Genomic DNA, 20,621 nt, shown 5'->3' with positions numbered 1-20,621 from the left:
CATGGTGAACCTTATCAAACGCCTTACTAAAATCCATATATACCACGTCCACTGCCTTGCCCCCATCCACCTCCTTGGTCACTTTCTCAAAAAACTCAATAAGGTTAGTAAGGCACGACCTACCTGCCACAAAACCATGCTGACTATCACCTATCAATTCATTACTCTCCAAATAACTATAAATCCTATCCCTTATAATTTTTTCCAACATCTTGCCGACAACAGAAGTGAGACTCACCGGTCTATAATTCCCGGGGAAGTCTCTGTTCCCCTTCTTAAACAATGGGACAACATTCGCTAACCTCCAATCTTCTGGTACTATACCAGAGGCCAACGACGACCTGAAGATCAGAGCCAGAGGCTCTGCAATCACTTCTCTTGCCTCCCAGAGAATCCTTGGATAAATCCCATCCGGACCAGGGGATTTATCTATTTTCAGACCCTCCAGAATATCCTGCACATCCTCCTTATCAACTGTAATACTGTCTATTCTACTCCCTTGCAACCCAGTGTCCTCCTCAGCTATATTCATGTCCCCTTGCGTGAACACCGAAGAGAAATATTGGTTCAATGCTTCACCAATCTCCTCCGGTTCCACACATAACTTCCCTCTGCCATCTATAACTGGCCCTAAACTTGCCCTAACCAACCTTCTGTTCTTGACATACCTATAGAACGCCTTAGGATTCTCTTTAACCCTATCCGCCAAAGTCTTCTCATGTCCCCTTTTAGCCCTTCTAAGCTCGCTCTTCAACTCCCTCTTAGCCAATCTAAAGCTTTCTAGTGCACTACCCGAGTGCTCACGTCTCATCCGAACATAAGCCTCCTTTTTCTTTTTAACCAACAAAGAAACTTTTTTGGTGCACCACGGTTCCCTAGCCCTACCAATTCCTCCTTGCCTGACAGGGACATACCTATCACAGACTCGCAGTAGCTGCTCCTTGAAAAAACTCCACATGTCGGACGTTCCCAGTCCCTGTAATCTCCTAGTCCAACCTATGTTTCCTAATTCTCTCCTAATAGCCTCATAATTACCCTTCCCCCAGCTAAAACCACTGGCCCGAGGTTCATGCCTATCCCTTTCCATCACTAAGGTGAACGTAACCGAATTGTGGTCACTATCACCAAAATGCACACCAACTTCCAAGTCTAGCACCTGGTCTGGCTCATTTCCCAGCACCAGATCCAATATAGCCTCACCTCTAGTTGGCCTGTCTACATACTGAGTCAAAAAACCTTCCTGCACGCTTTGAACAAAAACTGACCCCTCTAACGAGCTAGAGTCCCCAATCACAAGGCCCAGTCTTTTACAGCCCCTAACCACCTGAGCTTTCTCACTCGGCTCACCCCCAGAGATCTGCTCTCTATGCTCAGTTGATTCCTCCTCAACTGTAGCCTCCAGCACCGAAAACCTATTATGGAGGGGAACCGCCCCAGGGGATTGTCTTCCCGATTGCTTCTTACCCCTCCTCCTGGCATTGACCCAAGCCTCATTTCTAGGAGTTACTATTTCTCTATAACTCCTATCAACTTCCACCTCCGCCTCCCGAATTATGCGGAGTTCCTCTACCTCCCCCTCCAGCTCCTTTACACGCTCCTCCAGAAGCTGCAATCTAATGCACTTCTTACAACTAAAATCTCCTGAAACACTACTGGATTTCCTCACCACATACATCCCACAGGAGATGCAGCATACTGCCTGAACTGCCATCCCTGAAGCCATTACCAGCAAGAAAAAAAAAGAAAACAAAAAACTTCCCCACACTTATAATTAGGTTAGAGGAGGATGGAAGGGTGGGATCCTCTACCAGTGTAGAGGATCGGGTATCTCCTCTGCACCAATTTATAGGGCTAGGGGCCCGAGAGAAAAAAAAACTACTACTGAGGGGGAACCACCCAGGTAACTGACTTTTAAAGTTAAAATAAAAACCCTTCCCAGACTCCTTTGCTGCCCACTTCTAGTTTTCACTTTAAACTTGAAAAACTGCTGTTAAAGTAAAGGCCAAAAAAATACACACACTAGCTGACTAATTAAATAAATAAACAATTCAATAAATCCAATTAATCTCTTACCAGCACTGCTGCTTTTCAATCACCCCTCTCAGTTTGCTCCAGTGGATCAATGAGGGGGAACCTCCCAGGTAACTGACTTTTAAAGTTAAAATAAAAACCCTTCCCAGACTCCTTTGCTGCCCACTTCTAGTTTTCACTTTAAACTTGAAAAACTGCTGTTAAAGTAAAGGCCAAAAAAATACACACACTAGCTGACTAATTAAATAAATAAACAATTCAATAAATCCAATTAATCTCTTACCAGCACTGCTGCTTTTCAATCACCCCTCTCAGTTTGCTCCAGTGGATCAATGAGGGGGAACCTCCCAGGTAACTGACTTTTAAAGTTAAAATAAAAACCCTTCCCAGACTCCTTTGCTGCCCACTTCTAGTTTTCACTTTAAACTTGAAAAACTGCTGTTAAAGTAAAGGCCAAAAAAATACACACACTAGCTGACTAATTAAATAAATAAACAATTCAATAAATCCAATTAATCTCTTACCAGCACTGCTGCTTTTCAATCACCCCTCTCAGTTTGCTCCAGTGGATCAATGAGGGGGAACCTCCCAGGTAACTGACTTTTAAAGTTAAAATAAAAACCCTTCCCAGACTCCTTTGCTGCCCACTTCTAGTTTTCACTTTAAACTTGAAAAACTGCTGTTAAAGTAAAGGCCAAAAAAATACACACACTAGCTGACTAAATAAATAAATAAACAATTCAATAAATCCAATTAATCTCTTACCAGCACTGCTGCTTTTCAATCACCCCTCTCAGTTTGCTCCAGTGGATCAATGAGGGGGAACCTCCCAGGTAACTGACTTTTAAAGTTAAAATAAAAACCCTTCCCAGACTCCTTTGCTGCCCACTTCTAGTTTTCACTTTAAACTTGAAAAACTGCTGTTAAAGTAAAGGCCAAAAAAATACACACACTAGCTGACTAATTAAATAAATAAACAATTCAATTAATCCAATTAATCTCTTACCAGCACTGCTGCTTTTCAATCACCCCTCTCAGCTTGCTCCAGTGGATCAATGAGGGGGAACCTCCCAGGTAACTGACTTTTAAAGTTAAAATAAAAACCCTTCCCAGACTCCTTTGCTGCCCACTTCTAGTTTTCACTTTAAACTTGAAAAACTGCTGTTAAAGTAAAGGCCAAAAAAATACACACACTAGCTGACTAATTAAATAAATAAACAATTCAATAAATCCAATTAATCTCTTACCAGCACTGCTGCTTTTCAATCACCCCTCTCAGTTTGCTCCAGTGGATCAATGAGGGGGAACCTCCCAGGTAACTGACTTTTAAAGTTAAAATAAAAACCCTTCCCAGACTCCTTTGCTGCCCACTTCTAGTTTTCACTTTAAACTTGAAAAACTGCTGTTAAAGTAAAGGCCAAAAAAATACACACACTAGCTGACTAATTAAATAAATAAACAATTCAATAAATCCAATTAATCTCTTACCAGCACTGCTGCTTTTCAATCACCCCTCTCAGTTTGCTCCAGTGGATCAATGAGGGGGAACCTCCCAGGTAACTGACTTTTAAAGTTAAAATAAAAACCCTTCCCAGACTCCTTTGCTGCCCACTTCTAGTTTTCACTTTAAACTTGAAAAACTGCTGTTAAAGTAAAGGCCAAAAAAATACACACACTAGCTGACTAATTAAATAAATAAACAATTCAATAAATCCAATTAATCTCTTACCAGCACTGCTGCTTTTCAATCACCCCTCTCAGTTTGCTCCAGTGGATCAATGAGGGGGAACCTCCCAGGTAACTGACTTTTAAAGTTAAAATAAAAACCCTTCCCAGACTCCTTTGCTGCCCACTTCTAGTTTTCACTTTAAACTTGAAAAACTGCTGTTAAAGTAAAGGCCAAAAAAATACACACACTAGCTGACTAATTAAATAAATAAACAATTCAATAAATCCAATTAATCTCTTACCAGCACTGCTGCTTTTCAATCACCCCTCTCAGTTTGCTCCAGTGGATCAATGAGGGGGAACCTCCCAGGTAACTGACTTTTAAAGTTAAAATAAAAACCCTTCCCAGACTCCTTTGCTGCCCACTTCTAGTTTTCACTTTAAACTTGAAAAACTGCTGTTAAAGTAAAGGCCAAAAAAATACACACACTAGCTGACTAATTAAATAAATAAACAATTCAATTAATCCAATTAATCTCTTACCAGCACTGCTGCTTTTCAATCACCCCTCTCAGCTTGCTCCAGTGGCTTCATTACAGTGTGAATGTAAGCCTACTTGTGACAAAGAAAACCACAAACTTAAAACAAAAAACTCAATCAAATTTGTGAGACATGATTTTCCACTCACAAAGCCATGCTGACTGTCCCTAATCAGTCCTTGCATCTCTAAATTCCTGTAGATTTTCTCTCTGAATATCTACTAACAGTTTACCCACTACAGCTGTGAGACTCACCGGCCTGTAGTTCCCAGGCTTTTCCCTGGCATAACATTTGCCACTCTCCAATCTTCACCTGTGGCTGTCAATGATTCAAATATCTCTGCTAGATATTATTATATTATCTCTACACGCTAGCAGCATCCTAAACAAGACATGGACATTTCTTCTGTGAGCTATATCTAGTTAAAAATCTTAAAGGTAGTTTAAAGGAACTGAATCAAAACAAAACAGGAGGGGCCGGATTTTCACGTCTCGCCCCCCCACCCAGAGGAATTGTAGCGGGCAGGACACGGATCATGCAAAGATCTGTTGACCTCGGGTGGGATTTTCCCAGCCTTGGGGTGAGCGCGGCTGGAAAATCCCACCAATCCCCAGTGGAGGTGGCTCATCATTGGCCAGCAGCTGGATCTCCTGGTCCCGCCAACATCTACGTACTTTTGCATTGTTTCTCAGCTGCGCTGCCAGGGAACCTGCTGAATAGGGGTGGTTGGGGGGGTGGGTAGGGGGTGGGGGGGGGGGGGGTGGTTGGTGGAGGGGGAGGGGGGGTGGAGAGAAGGGTGGGTCACCATCAACAGGACTGGAAGATCCCGCTTGCGGGAAGGGCTGGAAAATTCAGTCCGATGTTTGTCCCTTCGTATCACTGCTGATATACCAGATAGGGACATAGGATCACTGAATTATACACCGCAGTAGGAGACCATTCGGCCCATTGGCCTGTGCTAGCTCTTTGAAGGAGTTATCCAATTAGCCCACTCCACTGCTTCTTCCCTATAATCCTGCGACTCTTTTCTTTTCAAGTAGATATTCAATTCCATTTTGAGAGTTATGATTGAACCTGCTTCCATCATCCATTTAAGCAGTGTGTTCCAAATCATAAAGTAAAGTAGTTTATTTATTCGTCACAAGTAAGGCTTACATTAACACTGCAGTGAAGTCACTGTGAAATTCTCCTAGTCGCCACAGTCTGGCGCCTGTTCGGGTCAATGCACCTAACCAGCACGTCTTTCAGACTGTGGGAGGAAACCGGCGCACCTGGAGGAAACCCATGCAGACACGGGGAGAACGTGCAGACTCCACACAGACAGTGACCCAAGCCGGGAATCGAGCCTGGGTCCCTGGCGCTGTGAGGCAGCAGTGCTAACCACTGTGCCACTGTGCCGCCTATCATCATTTGCTGAGTGAAAGAAAAATCTCTGCATTCCCTCTCGAGATGTTGTGCCAATTATCTTAGGTTGTTGAACCTCGGACCTTATTTAGTCTTTCAACATCCTTCATAATACTGGGCACCTTTATTCAATCAGCCCTCAACCTTCTCTGCTCCGGGGAGAAAAATCCCAGTTTCTCTCCTCTCCTTACGTGACTCAGGTTCTAGCTTTGATCTATGTTAAATTAGTTGAGTTTCGACATGTTGACAGTAAAGATCGATGATTTCCCTCATTGTTCTGGGGTTAGAGACGGGATAAATAGGCCAACACTTCCACCCTTGACTTCTACACAAGAAGCTGTGCGGATTATATAAAGTTAATATTTGAGATCTGAGCATCACTGGCATTTATTGCCCTTTAACCCTTGTTGTTCTTGAGAGGGAGCCTTATCATAAGATCATAGAATCCCTACAGTGCAGAAGGAGGCCATTTGGCCCATCGAGCCTGCACTGGAGGAAACCCGGTCTGTAGACCTCAAGGCATTTGGAGGTAAGGATTAGTACTATAAATCTGAGATATTGCTGAACTGGGAGCCAATGTAGACCAGTGAGGATATGGGTGAGAACTATACAGATCACTTGGGAAGAGGAACTGTGGCAGTCCGTAGTATGACTTGAGAAAGTTTCCCTTAATGTTATATTTACCTTGTGCTATCACCAATATCATAACTACAATTACACTACTTCAAAAGATATTATTCTCTGGAACATTTTGCCTGCAGTAAATTTTCTGTAAAATTGCAGCCACGATATAATATACGTTAAAGTTATTCAATTTTGTTCCTGACGATTAATATCAGGGAAAATTGAACAAATGGCAAAATATTTTGGGTTGCCCAGTAAGCACTGAAGTATTCAATATATTTGGAAAGAAAGAGATTACAGGGCTATAGTGAAAAGGGGACGAGCGGTAGAGGAAAGTGGGACAGAATATAAAAGTAAGGAAGCATTGTTGCAACTATACAAGGCATTGGTGAGGCCGCACCTGGAGTACTGTGCACAGTTTTGGTCCCAGTATTTGAGGAAAGATGCAGTGACATTGGAGGCAGTTCAGAGGAGGTTCACTAGACTGATTCCAGAGATGAGAGGTTTGTCGTATGAAGAAAGATTGAACAGTTTAGGCCGATGCTCTCTGGAATTTAGAAGAATGTGGGGAGATCAAATTGAGGTTTTCAAGATGATAAAAGGTATAGATAAAGTGGACGTGGAATGGATGCTTCCACTAGTGGGACATTCTAGGATGAGAGGTCATAATCGTAGGATAACCGGTAACAAATTTAAAACAGAGTTGAGGAGAAACTACTTCTCCCAAAGGATTGTGAATCTGTGGAATTCACTACCCCAAAGTGCGGTGGATGCTGGGACAGTGAGTAAATTTAAGGAGGAGTTAGACAGATTTTTAATTGGTAATGGGTTGAAGGGTTATGGGGAGAAGGCAGGAAAATGAGGATGAGGAGTATACTAGCCATGATCGAATGGTGGAGCGGACTCGATGGTCCGAATGGCCCAATTCTGCTCCTATTTCTTATGAACTTATGAATTGGAAAGCTCTTTCAAAGAGCTATCACAGGCACAATGGGCAGAATGGCCACCTGCTGTGCAATATGATTCCATGCGAGTGCAGTTTTAAAATAAAATAAATGAAGATTTGAACAGAATTCTTGGTCAATTGACAAACCATATAGACAACAAGGTCTGTGGTTTCATGTCACTTTTAAGTAATAGTAAGATTATTAATCCAGAGACTCAGCTAATATTCTGGGGGACCCAGGTTCGAATCCCGCCACGGTAGCTGGTGGAATTTGAATTCAATAAAAAAAACCTGGAATTAAGAATCTACTGATGACCATGAAACCGTTGTCGATTGTTGGAAAACCTGGTTCACTAATGTCCCTTTAGGGAAGGAAATGTGCCATCCTTACCTGGTCAGACCTACACCTAGTGGGTGCCTGGAACTTGCTGCTGGGAGAGGCAGTGGAAGCAGAGACGATAGTGACATTTAAGAGGCGCCTGGACAAGTACATGAATAGGATGGGAATAGAGGGATATGGTCCCTGGAAGGATAGAGGATTTTAGTTCAGATGGACAGCAGGCTTGAGGGGCCGAAGGGCCTGTTCCTGCGCTGTAATTTTCTTTGTTCTTTGTTCTTTGTACATGCGACTCCAGATCCACGGCAATGTGGTTGACTCTCAACTGCCCTCTGAAATGGCCCAACAAGCCATTCAGTTCAAGGGCAACTTGGGATGGGCAACAAATGCTGGCCAACCAGCGACACCCACATCCCACAAATGAATAAAATAAATATAATAATAATAACCCAGGCTTGACCCCCGTTTCGAGCATCTCATTTGACTGCACGAGGTTACGTGAGGTTGCTTAGGATTCCAGAAGAATCCCACAACATTTTGGAAGAGCTAGCCCAGAATGCTCACAACGGACTCAGTGCTCACACCAACGGTACATCCACGGGAGATTAAGTTAGTCTTCGATGATAGATCAGAGTGGGAGAAAGTGATTCACTTTAAGAATATATTGGCCTTGGAAGGGGCTGCAAGAGTGTAACACTGAGGCTAACAGGATTATTTTAGAAAGTGAGATTGTGTAGATTACACTTTTATCCTCTTGAGTAATGAAGATTAAAGGGTTAGGTAATTGAGATGTTTAAGATGATTAAAGGAATTGATCAAGCGGGGAGAGTGAAATTATTTACTGCAGTGGGAATAATCCACAAGGAAAGAGCATCATTTTAAAAATAGAGCGAGTCCAATCGGAGTGACGTCAGGAAGCATTTCTACACAGTTTTCTGGCAGCCATAAATTATTCTTCAGTGTATGCGAGAGGCGATTAGGGGAAATGATAGAATCCCTATGCTGCAGAACGGGACTATTGGGCCCATCGAGACTGCACTGATTCTCCAGCAGAACATCACACTCACACCCACCCACCTCGCAGCATCTCACATTTACCCCACTAATCCCCCTAACCTGCACATCTTGGGACACTAAAGGGCAATTTAGCACAGCCAATCCCTCTAATTTGCACATCTTGGGATACTAAGGGGCAATTTAGCATGGCCAATCCATCTAACCCGCATATCTTGGGGCACTAAGGCACAATTTAGCATGGCCAATACCCCTAACCTGCACGACTTGGGACACTAAAGGGCAATTTAGCACGGCCAATCCCTCTAACCTGCACATCTTGGGGCACTAAGGGGCAATTTGGCATGGCCAATCCCCCTAACCTGTACATCTTGGGGTATTAAGGAGCAATTTCGCATGGCCAATCCCTTTAACCTACACACCTTGGGACACTAAGGGGCAATTTAGTACAGCCAATCCCCCAGCCTACACATCTTGGGACACTAAGGGACAATTTGGCATGGCCAACCCCCCTAGCCTACAGATCTTGGGACAGTAAGGTGCAATCTAGCATGGTTAATCCCCCTAACCTGCACATCTTGAGACACTAAGGCACAATCTAGCATGATCAATCCCCCTATCCTGCACATCTTGGGACACTAGGGGGCAATCTAGCATGGCCAATCCACCCAACCTGCACATCTTTGGACTCTGGGAGAAAACCAGAGCACCCAAAGGAAACCCACGCAGACACGGGTAGAACGTGTAGATTCCACACAGACAGTGACCTGAGGTCGGAATCGAACCAGGGTCCCCGAAGCTGTGAGGCAGCATGCTAACCACTGCGCCACTGTGGAATGTGGAACTCTCTCCCTTAAAAAAACTGAGAAGGATTGCGACAGTCAAATGAAGATGTCGGGACTGAGACTGATAGATTTTTGTTCAGTTAAGGGGATTGGGGGATATTGGGACCAGGATGGGAAAAGTTAAAGCCGGGGCACTGATCAGGGGCAATCTAACCGAATGGCAGGACAGACTCAAAGAGCTATGGGTCTCCTCCTGTACCTGTAATTGAGAGAGAAAACTGCACAGTGTGTCAAATGATTCACTATCACCCATTTTGAGCTCAATTTCACCTCCATAATGTTTCTGACGTCAGGACAGACCTTCAGAGTCACTCAGTCACTTGCTGGTGGATTTTGTCCTCTGCTCTCACATATACTGAAGAATAATTTATGGCTGCCAGAAACCATTTGAGTTCAGATTTCCTAAAAGGTGTTAAGAGAGATTTATCCACAATACTCGGACTAGCCTGGAACCCAGCTCCCCGGGGTGAGGGAACTGTTCGTCCGAAATGGGACTTTAACTCACTTGGCCACCCACTCATCACTGCCTGAGCATTTGAAATTGAATTTGAGATTCACCTATCTCCAGGTTGTACAAATAAATAACTTTATTTGACGTTTCCATTGCTCTTTGGCTGTCAAGTTACGATGTTAAGGGTGAGCAAGTTGACATCGGTGGCACCTCACCGTGTTACTATCACCGTGATCATCCTTCATCCTTCATAATAACATGTCCGTTGCATGGCTAAATTGACAAAATGATACATTGTCAGTGGGTGGAGGGGGTGGGGTGGGGGGAGGGAATGCTGGGTGGTGTGGGGAGGGGGCTGGAGTAGCTGGATTTTCACTGCAGAGTGAGTTGGTGTCAGCATCCCAGAGGGGGAAATTTGACGATATCCCATCAAAGGCTGTTCAATTTCTGCATTGCCACACAAGGAGCGTTGCAGACAAAACTAAATAGATTTGTTTTTGTCATTATTATTCTGGCGAGGTCACATTATTGCACATCCCGTAATCCCCGACCACCGAGCAAGGTCAAGAGGTTGGTTCGCTTCAACGCTGTTAAAGGAAAACCTTTGACAGCGCGATATTGTTTATCAGTGGCATTCAGATTTCTCAGCACTGTAATCTCAGGGAAACATCCTTCTAATGTCAACACTCTTCCCCCCCATCCTCCTATCCCTCCTCTCCAACCCCCCCACCTCCCCCTCACCTCCTCGCCAAATTGAGGCAATCCCAGGGACCCTCCAATAACATCTACCCTCTCCTGGGGACACTCTGCTGACAATGAGATGCTCCCAGGCGCTCCTGACTGGTGAAGACAGTGACTCCGATCTTGCGGTTTATAGCATCATAGATTCCCAACAGCGCAGAAGGAGGTCATTCGGCCCATCGATTCTGCACTGACCACAATCCCACCCAGGCCTTATTCCCGTAACCCCACAAATTTGCCCTGCTAATCCCCCTGACATGGCCAATCAACCCAACCCGCGCACCTTTGGATTGTGGGAGGAAATCGGAGTACCCGGAGGAAACCCACGCTGACATGGGGAGAACGCGCAAACTCCACACAGACAGTGACCCGAGGTCGGAATTGATCTCTGGCATTATGAGGCAGCAGGGCGAACCATTGTGCCACCCTCACCTGAAAATGACTGGCATTATAATCACACGGTGGCGAGCCTGATAGCAAAATTCCAGCACTATTATCTAAAAAATAGAGTCGCAGCATTCTCTTGAGTGATAAGGTTGTAAGTTCAAGTCCCATCCCATAAAAACCTAGGCAAGAACTCCAATGCAGTCTTTCCAATGAGCTGTTTAGTCAAAGGTCTTGGCTTTTCAACCATAAATAACAAACAAATTCCCATGGCACCATTTTAACTTATCCCATGTGTCCTGGTTAATATTCATTCCTCGATCACCATAACAGAAAACAAATTATCTGGCTATTATCATGCGGTTGTTTGTGGGAGCTTGCTGTGCACAAACGGGTTGTTATTTGCCCTACATTGGCACAATGATTACACTTCCAAATGTAGTCCATTGGTTGTAAAGCAGATTGGAATATCCCGAGGTTGCAATATAAATGCAAGTTCTTTTGCCTTCTTGATGGCTTTAATGACTGGCAACTTTTCTACTGCAGATGACGATGAGTGTCAGAATGCTACGCTAACTTGTGGACAGAATGCGACCTGCACCAACACATTTGGGAGTTATTACTGCACATGCGTTGAGGGTTATGAGTCATCACAACGAAAGAAAAAATTTACACCCAATGATGGCACCACTTGTCAAGGTATGATCAAATGTTTACCCAAATGTACACAACGCTTTTGAATTAATTGAAACATAGAAACTAGAAGCAGGAATAGGCCATTCAGCCCTACAAGCCTGCTCCGCCATTCATTATGATCATGGCAGATCATCAAATTCAATATCGTGATCCCGCCTTCCCCCCATATCTCTTGATCCCTTTGGCCCCCAGAGCTATACTAATTTCTTTGACCATAAGGCATAGGAGCAGAGTTAGGCCACTCGGCCCATCGAGTCTGCTCCGCCACTCAATCATGGCTGATATTTTTCTCATCCCCATTCGCCTGCCTTTTCCCCATAACCCCTGGTCCCCTTATTAATCAAGAACCTATCTATCTCTGTCTTAAAGACACTCAATGACCTGGCCTCCACAGCCTTCAGGGCAAAGAGTTCCACAGATTCACCACTCTCTGGCTGAAGAAATTCCTCCTCATCTCTGTTTTAAAGGATCATCCCTTCAGCCTGAGGTCCTGCCCTCTGGTTCTAGTTTTTCCTACTAGTGGAAACATCCTCTCCACGTCCACTCTATCCAGGCCTCACAGTATCCTGTAAGTTTCAATAAGATCCCCCCTGCATCCTTCTCAATTCCAGTGAGTTTCTTCTTGAAATCAGACAAAGTTTTGGCCTCAACTACTTTCTGTGGTAGTGAATTCCACACATTCACCACCCTCACCTCAGTTTTAAATGGTTTATCCATTATCCCCAAACTATGAGCCCTAGTTCTGGACTCCCCCTGCCACTGGGAACATTCTTTCTGAATCTACCCCGTCTAACCCTGTTAGAATTTTATAAGTTTCTATGAGATCCCCTCTCACTCATCTAAACTCCAGTGAACATAATCCTAACCGACTGAGTCTCTCCTCATATGACAGAACTGCCATCGCAGGAATCAGCCTGGTAAAACTCGAAAGCATAATGTTGAAGGAATTGTCAAACTTTCAAAGAGGAATGTTGGAAGCAGACACCTGGCCCATCAGTGCCAAATTCTCAGGAATAATTTAGAACTACTGGTGCATAAACAGACCAACTGGTTTATTTATTATTTATTAGTGTCACAGGTAGGCTCCCATTAACACTGCAATGAAGTTACTGTGAAAATCCCCTCGTCGCCACACTCCGGCGCCTGTTCGGGTACACTGAGGGAGAATTTAGCATGGCCAATGCACCGAACCAGCTTGTCTTTCTGACTGTGGAAGGAAACCGAAGCATCCAGAGGAAACCCTCATAGACACAGGGAGAACGTGCAGACTCTGCATAGAGAGATACCCAAGCGAGGAATCGAACCCCAGTCCCTGGCGCAGTCAGGTAACAGTGCTAACCACTGTGCCAAACTGGACCAACAGAATGCCACCGGGACTTGATAATTTGAGTTATCAGGAGAGGCTGGATAGACTGGGACTTTTTTCCTTGGAGCGTAGGAGATTTTTGGGTGATCTTATAGAGGTCTATAAAATAATGAGGGGCATAGATCAGCTAGATTGTCAATATCTTTTCCCAAAGATAGGGGAGTCTAAAACTAGAGGGCATAGGTTTAAGGTGAGAGGGGAGAGATACAAAAGTGTCCAAATGGGCAATTTTTTCACACAGAGGGTGATGAGTGTCTGGAATGAGCTGCCAGAGGTAGTAGTAGAGACGGGTACAATTTTGTCTTTTAAAAAGCACTTAGACAGTTACATGGATAAGATGGGTATAGAGGGATATGGGGCAATTGCGGGCAATTGGGACTAGCTTAGTGGTTAAAAAAAACGAGTCGCATGGACAAGTAGGGCTGAAAGGCCTGTTTCCATGCTGTAAACCTCAATGACTACAATAGTTTAAAATCAGTATTGATACTCCATCAAATCACTTTTAAACTTGACTACATCTCTGTCCTCTGAGCCAATCCTCCTTTCTCCTGCATGTTTTCCTCCAGCTTCCCATCTGCATAGGAACATCGGAAATATGAGCAGGAGTAGGCCATTCGGCCCCTCGAGCCTGCTCAGCCATTTAACTGGATCATGGCCGATCTTCCAGCTCAATTCCATTTTCCAGCATTGTCCCCCATATTCATCAATATCTTTAATATCTCCATCTCCATCTTCCACATTCTCAACGAAAGAGCCTCCACAACCTTCTGGGGTAGAGAATTCCAAAGAATCACCAGCAACGAGTGAAGAAATTCCTCCTCATCTCAATTCTCAATGGCCTACCTGCTATCCTGAGACACTGGCCGAAAACCTCCATTTTGGCCGACGGCTGGGATTCGCCGGTGCCGCTGAAAGTGACTGGAGTTTTGGCTGGAATGCCAAAATCCATCACTGGAATTCTACACCCCCTCCCCCGCCCCAATCCGCCACAGAATCGGAGCGGGTGAGAGATGGACAATGGAAATATCCGTTGACCTCGGGTGGGTTTTTCCGGTCTTGCTCGAGCGAGGCGGTAAAATCCTGCCACCTGTTCTCACTTGCAGCGGGACGGGCACAGGTGAGATCAGAGAATCCTGCCCTGTGTCCCTGGTTGTAGATCCTCCCCAGCCATGGCAAATCATCCTTCCTGCATCTACCTTTTCAAGCCCTGCAAGAACTTTGCACACTTCAATGAGATCACCTTTCATTTTTCTAAATGCTAGAAAATAAAGGGCCAGTTTCCTCAATCTCGCCCTGTCGGACAATCCTACCATCCCAATTGGCATTCACTTCAACTGCTTTCAGTGCTAGCATGTTCTACATTCTTTCCACTCTCTGGGTAAGGGTGTTGTTGTTTTTTGGATTCATTAGTCAGCATTTCAGATCTATATGACCCCCCCCCCCCCCCGCGGCCCCCCCCCCCCCCCCCCCCCCCCCCCCCGATTATGGGTGGACACATCGTTTACAACAGGGCAGCACAGGAGCATAGTGGCCAGCACTGCTGCCTTACAGCTCCAGGGGTATGGCCTTGGGTGACTGTGTGGAATTTGCACGTTCTCCCCATGCTTGCATGGATTTCCTCCTTCCTCCATTCCAAAGGTGTGCGGGTTAGGTGGAATGGCCATGCTAAACGTACCAACCAACTCAGCTTCTTCCCTGCTGCTGTCAGACTTTTGACCTTGCATTAAGTTGATCTTTCTCTACACCCTAGCTATGACTGAAACACTACATTCTGCGCTGTCTTGTTTCCTTCTCTATGAACGGTATGCTTTGGCTGTATAGCGCGCAAGAAACAATACCTTTCACTGTATACTAATACATGAGACAATAATAAATCAAATCAAATCAAAAGCAAAATTGCCTCATTGTATCCTAAGATGTGTAGGTTAGGGGGATTAGCCATGGTGAATGTGTGGGGTTACAGGGATAGAGCAGGGGAGAGGTGCCTGGGTAAGCCATTTGTCAGAGATTTGGTGCAGACCTGAAGGCCAAATGGCCTCTTCTGCACTGTAGAGATTCTTTTGATTTGATTTGATTTTGATTTGATTTGATTTGATTTATTATTGTCACATGTATTCGTATATAGTGAAAAGTGTTGTTTCTTGCGCGCTGCACAGACAAAGCATACTGTTCATAGAGAAGGAAAGGAGAGAGTGCAGAATGTAGTGTTACAGTGGATTCTGTGATTCTATGAATATCTATCCACCCAATCAAAGCCCTTTATGATTTTAAACAGCTGCTTTTTTCCTGAAGGAAAAATCTTCATCCTTTTTGAGTGTGAATCCTTCATCAGCACTGGAATCTCTTCAGAGAAGAGGGGCCCCGTGAGACTGACCAAAAAAAAAAGAGAGGGAAGGGAGACAGCAACATGTGAGCATCAGAACTGTAGACATTCTGTTCACCTTTACAAAAAGACAGCTAATCCATTTAATCGTAGTCTGATCACAAGGTGATCAGACTCATTGGCTGCCATTTTGTAATGGTAGTTAAAACAAAATAATAAAGTTTATTTATTAGTCACAAGTAGGGCCTACATTAACACTGCAGTGAAGTTACTGTGAAATTCCCCTAGTCGCCACAGTCCGGTGCCTGTTCGGATCAATGCACCCTAACCAGCACGTCTTTCAGAATGTGGGAGGAAGTTACAACATCCGTGCACTTCGATCATAGATCATAGAATCCCTACAGCGCAGAAGGAGGCCATTTGGCTCATCAAGTCTGCACCGACCACAATCCCACCCAGGCCCTATCCCCATAACCCCATGCATTTACCCTAGTTCATCCCCCTGACACTAAGGGGCAATTTAGCATGGCCAATTCACCTAAACCGCACATCTTTGGACTGTGTGAGAAAACCGGAGCACCCGGAGGAAACCCACGCAGACACGAGGAGAATGTGCAAACTCCACACAGACAGTGACCCAAGCCACTGTCCCTGGCGCTGTGAGGCAGCAGTGCTAACCACTGTGCCACCGTGCCTCCCCTACACATAAATTGGCTTGCCTTCTTTTGTCTTGGTCACTCCTGTGAAGGGAGTCACCCCTCCGCTTGTTAGCAGCTCTGACCAGAAGGGAACAACTTTGTCTCACAGGCTGCAGTGGCCCAAGAAGGTGACCCACCAGCCCCTGGCATTGCCGACAACACCCTCACCCAAGTCTGAAGTGGCAAAACAAAATACTCTCATCTGTGACTGAGAGGGCCAAGAGTTCAAACAATGAATTTTATTTTGGATGTGTCCCATTCGGCCCATCGGATCTGCTCTGCCATTCAATCACAACTGATAAGTTTCTCAACCCCATGCTCCAGCCTTTTCCCTGTAACCTTTGATCCCCTTATCAAGAACCTATCTATCTCTGTCTTTAAGCCACTCAGGGACCTGGCCTCCACAGCCCTCTGTGGCAATGAATTCCACAGATTCACCACGCTCTGGCTGAAGAAACCCCTCCTCATCCAATATGTGTCAGATCAAAACTTGGAGATGCTCCCTCGTCATCTTCCCATCATCCGTCAAGGGAAAGGGGAGAAGGATGCCCTCCTCTCTGCCGGGCAACTGGATGCTGGAGTAGCGATTAAATCCGGGGAATCTGGACATTTCTGGCCTTTGCAAAGATGTCGAAACTTATGGAAACCCCATTTTAGAAATATGCCGCAAATAATTGATTTTCGCTGTTCTGGAGGTGGGAGAAAGTGAGTTAAATATGATGAAACCTTAGCTACGATTTAAAAAAAGACTGCTGTTTGCTGTACATGGTATGAATCTTATAGACATTGATGAATGTAGTGGAGATTTTGCTCGGAGCTGTAGTGCCCGTGCCCACTGCCAGAACACAATTGGAAGATTTTATTGCTCCTGTTTTTTAGTGAATTTCAAATATCTGCAGGGATTTCGACGTTCAAAACTGGAGCCTAATTCCACCCACATCATCCGAGAAGGTCTGTTATTACAGTGGATGAAAAAAAAACTAATCTTTACACAAAAACAAAATTAATCTCGGATTTCTATGAACTTGTTACCAAACTTTTCAGAGCTGATTTGGCGGACTGGTTTCAGGGTCGGTGGAGGAGGGGGCGCAGAGGAGGGAGGAGGGAGTGGGGGTACAGGGATCTGGGAGAGGAGGAGGAAGGAGGACAAAGGGAAAGGTAAGGTTTAGCTTAGGAAACCTTCGCTAAGGTTTCATCATATTTCATCAGGGCAGCACGGTGGCACAGTGGTTAGCGCTGCGACCTCACAGCGCCAGGGACCCGGGTTCGATTCCCAACTTGGGTCACTGTCTGTGCAGAGTCTGCACATTCTCTCCGTGTCTGCGTGGGTTTCCTCCGGGTGCTCCGGTTTCCTCCCACAGTCCGAAGATGTGCGGGTTAGGTGCATTGGCCGTGCTAAATTGATCCTAGTGTCTGGGTGATTGGGAGGGTACATGAATGGGATTGCAGGAATAGGGCCTGGGTGGGATTGTGGTCAGTGCAGACTTCATGGACCAAATGGTTTCTTCTGCATTGTAGGGATTCTGTGATATTTAACTCACTTTCTCCCACCTCCAGAACAGCAAAAATCAATTATTTGTGGCATATTTCTAAAATGGGGTTTCCATAATTTTTGACATCATTGCAAAGGCCATAAATGCCCCTGATTTAATTGCTACTCCAGCATGGGTGGCAGGGTGGCACAGTGGTTAGCACTGCTGCCTTACAGTGTCAAGGATCCGGGTTCAGTTCCGGCCTTGGGTCACTGTCTGTGTGGAGTTTGCACATTCTCCCCGTGACTGCGTGGGTTTCCTCCGGGTGCTCCGGTTTCCTCCCACAGTCCAAAGATGTGCGGGTTAGGCTGATTGGCCATGCTAAATTGATCCTGGTGTCAGAGGGATTAGCAGGGTAAATATGTGGGGTTACAGGAATAGGACCCGGGTGGGATTGTGGTCGGTGCAGACTCGATGGGCCGAATGGCCTCCTTCTGCACTGAAGGGATTCTATGATTCAGTTACCCAGCAGAGAGGAGGGCATTCGTCTCCCCTTCCCTTGACAGATGATGGGAAGATGATGAGGGAGCGTCTCCACATTTTGGTCTGACACAGATTGGATGAGGAGGGATTTCTTCAGCCAGAGGATGGTAAATCTGTGGGGCTCATTGCCACAGAAGGCTGTGGAGGCCAGGTCATTGAGTGTCCTAAAGATAGAGATAGATAGATTTTTGATTGGTCAGGGGATCAAAGGTTATGGGGAAAAGGCAGGAGAATGGGGATGAGAAACCTATCAGCCATGATTGAATGGAGGAGCAGACTCGATGGGCCGAATGGGACCCTTAACCGAAATAAAACTAATCGATCTTGGCCTTCAAACTCCAAAGAGAGAGGTGATGGGAGGGGAAGAGGAGAGTAGAGATTGTGCTGGAGGGGAGGGGAGGAGAAGGGAGGGAGGCGAGGAAAGAAGATTGACAGAGGTGAGGGGGAGGAGAGGAGGAAAAGAAATGGAGGGAGAAAGGAGGGTCGGAAGGCCCACCTCAATCCCAAGTACAATCTAGGCATGTTTATTTCAGGTTGATTTACTGGTGGAGTACCATATTGACTGATGTCCAACCTTGCGGACAAGGTTATTAAACTGAGACTCCATTGGAGTGGATTTTAAAGATCCCATGGCACTATTCAAAAAGCCAGGAGTTCACTCGACATCCTGTGCCAACACCTCTCGCGCTGCCAGTACCAACATTCCCTCACCTTAAAGTTGCTTTTGTTGGGTTTTGCTACCTTCCAGTTGGTTGCTGAGTTATAACAGAGACTACACTTCATGGCTAATTCATCCATTTTGAGATGTCTGGTGGTATAAAGGTGCTATATAAATGCAAGCCTTTATCTCTTTAAGGTGCCGTAACCTAAAGGACTACGGTACAACAGCTGGAAAGTGGGATTCCATTGTATAGACGCAATGGGATGAATCTGTTGCCATTGTTCTGTGCCTCTCGGGATGAATGTTGGCCTCCAGGAAGAACTCAGATCAGAGAATCACAGAATCCCTATAGTGCAGAAGGAGGCCATTCAGTCCATCAAGTCTGTACTGACTCTCTGACTGAGTATCTTACCCAGGCCCTCTTCCCTGCTCTATCCCCATAACCCCATACATTTACCATGGTTAATTCATTTAACCTAAACATCTTGGAACACTAAGGGGCAATTTAGCATGGCCAATCCACCTAACCTGCGCAGCTTTGGAGTGTGGGAGGAAACCGGAGCACCCGGAGGAAACCCACGCAGACACGGGGAGAATGTGCAAACTCCACACAGTCGCCCAAGCCAGGGATCGAAACCAGGTCCCTGTCACTGTGAGGCAGCAGTGCTAACCACTGTGCCAGTGTGCCGCCCTCTCCTGTTTATTTTTTCCCTTTGTGGTAAACCACTGTTAGCTTATTACCTGTATATGTGACATGCCTGGACACATCCCTGCCGGCCTTACCCGAGATTCCTCCCCCCCCCCTGGTCCAGGTATAAAGGCGTTTGCTCCCCACCCCCCCTGCCTCAGTCTGGACCAGTTCATCGGCATGGGTGTGCTCCAAGTCTTTTGCTGATAAAAGCCTATTTGTTCTTGCATACAAACTAGTCTTTGCTCGATTGATGGTGCATCACCCTTCTTCCTGGGATCTTTTCTGTCCACTCAGGAAGGCAGAAGAAGCCTCAGTTTTACAATGCATCATTAGGGTGGCACTCACCAATGGTGCGGTACACCCTTTCTCCTGCACTTTATTTTCAGCCTGTATTAATAGTTCCAATCTTTGGAGTGAGGATTGAACCCAAAACCCTAACTCACTGACCCACGATAGACTTCCGTGAATGAGCCAAAATATTTATTCTCCACTTCTGAGGTGAAATCTCCCGAGAATCTCTGTGCTGTCAATCCAATAAATAGCATTTCCCGACAAGTGGTTGTTTTGCCAGACATTGACCGCTAGGCTAAATTTCTACACCATGCGTTACTCAAATAGATTGCCTCTACGACAACGGATGAACGGACACCACTCGACAATCACCAGGCAGGAGTGTTCCCTTCCTGTTGGAGAACACTTCAGCAGTCAAGGGCATTCAGCCTCTGATCTTCGAGTAAGGTTCTCCAAGGCGGCCTTCACGATACACGACAACGCAGAATCGCCGAGCAGAAACTGATAGCCAAGTTCCGCACGCATGAGGACGGCCGCAACCGGGATCTTGGGTTCATGTCACACTATCTGTAACCCCCACCATTTGGCCTGGGCTTGCAAAATCCTAACTGTCCTGGCTTGAGACAATTCACACCTCTTTAACCTGTGATTATCCCTCTCTCCACTCGCGCTGTCTGTACCTGTAAAGACTTGATTACCTGAAAAGACTCACATTCCAACCATTATCTTGCAATCGTGTCTTTGTCTCTATATGCCGTGTTTGTGAAACCCACCTCTTCACTCACCTGATGAAGGAGCAGCGCTCCGAAAGCTCATGATTCCACATAAACCTGTCGGACTTTAACTTGGTGTTGTGAGACTTCTTACTGTGCCCACCCCAATCCAACGCCGGTAT

General features: G+C 45.6%; 1 protein-coding gene across 1 annotated transcript in view; it reads left to right on the top strand.

The window, feature by feature from the left end:
- adgrl4 (adhesion G protein-coupled receptor L4) overlaps positions 1-20,621 on the top strand; it is a 151,931-nt gene that overhangs the window by 50,196 nt on the left and 81,114 nt on the right. Inside the window, exon 3 of the mRNA XM_078218972.1 lies at positions 11,532-11,684. Coding sequence (XP_078075098.1) covers positions 11,532-11,684 — 153 coding nt within the window. The remainder of the gene's footprint in view (positions 1-11,531; positions 11,685-20,621) is intronic.

This window comes from Mustelus asterias, chromosome 8, assembly GCF_964213995.1.
Source record: "Mustelus asterias chromosome 8, sMusAst1.hap1.1, whole genome shotgun sequence".
Classification (NCBI taxonomy): domain Eukaryota; kingdom Metazoa; phylum Chordata; class Chondrichthyes; order Carcharhiniformes; family Triakidae; genus Mustelus; species Mustelus asterias.
The sequence above is the reverse complement of the archived record's forward strand: the minus strand, read 5'-3'. Positions and strand labels throughout refer to the sequence as shown.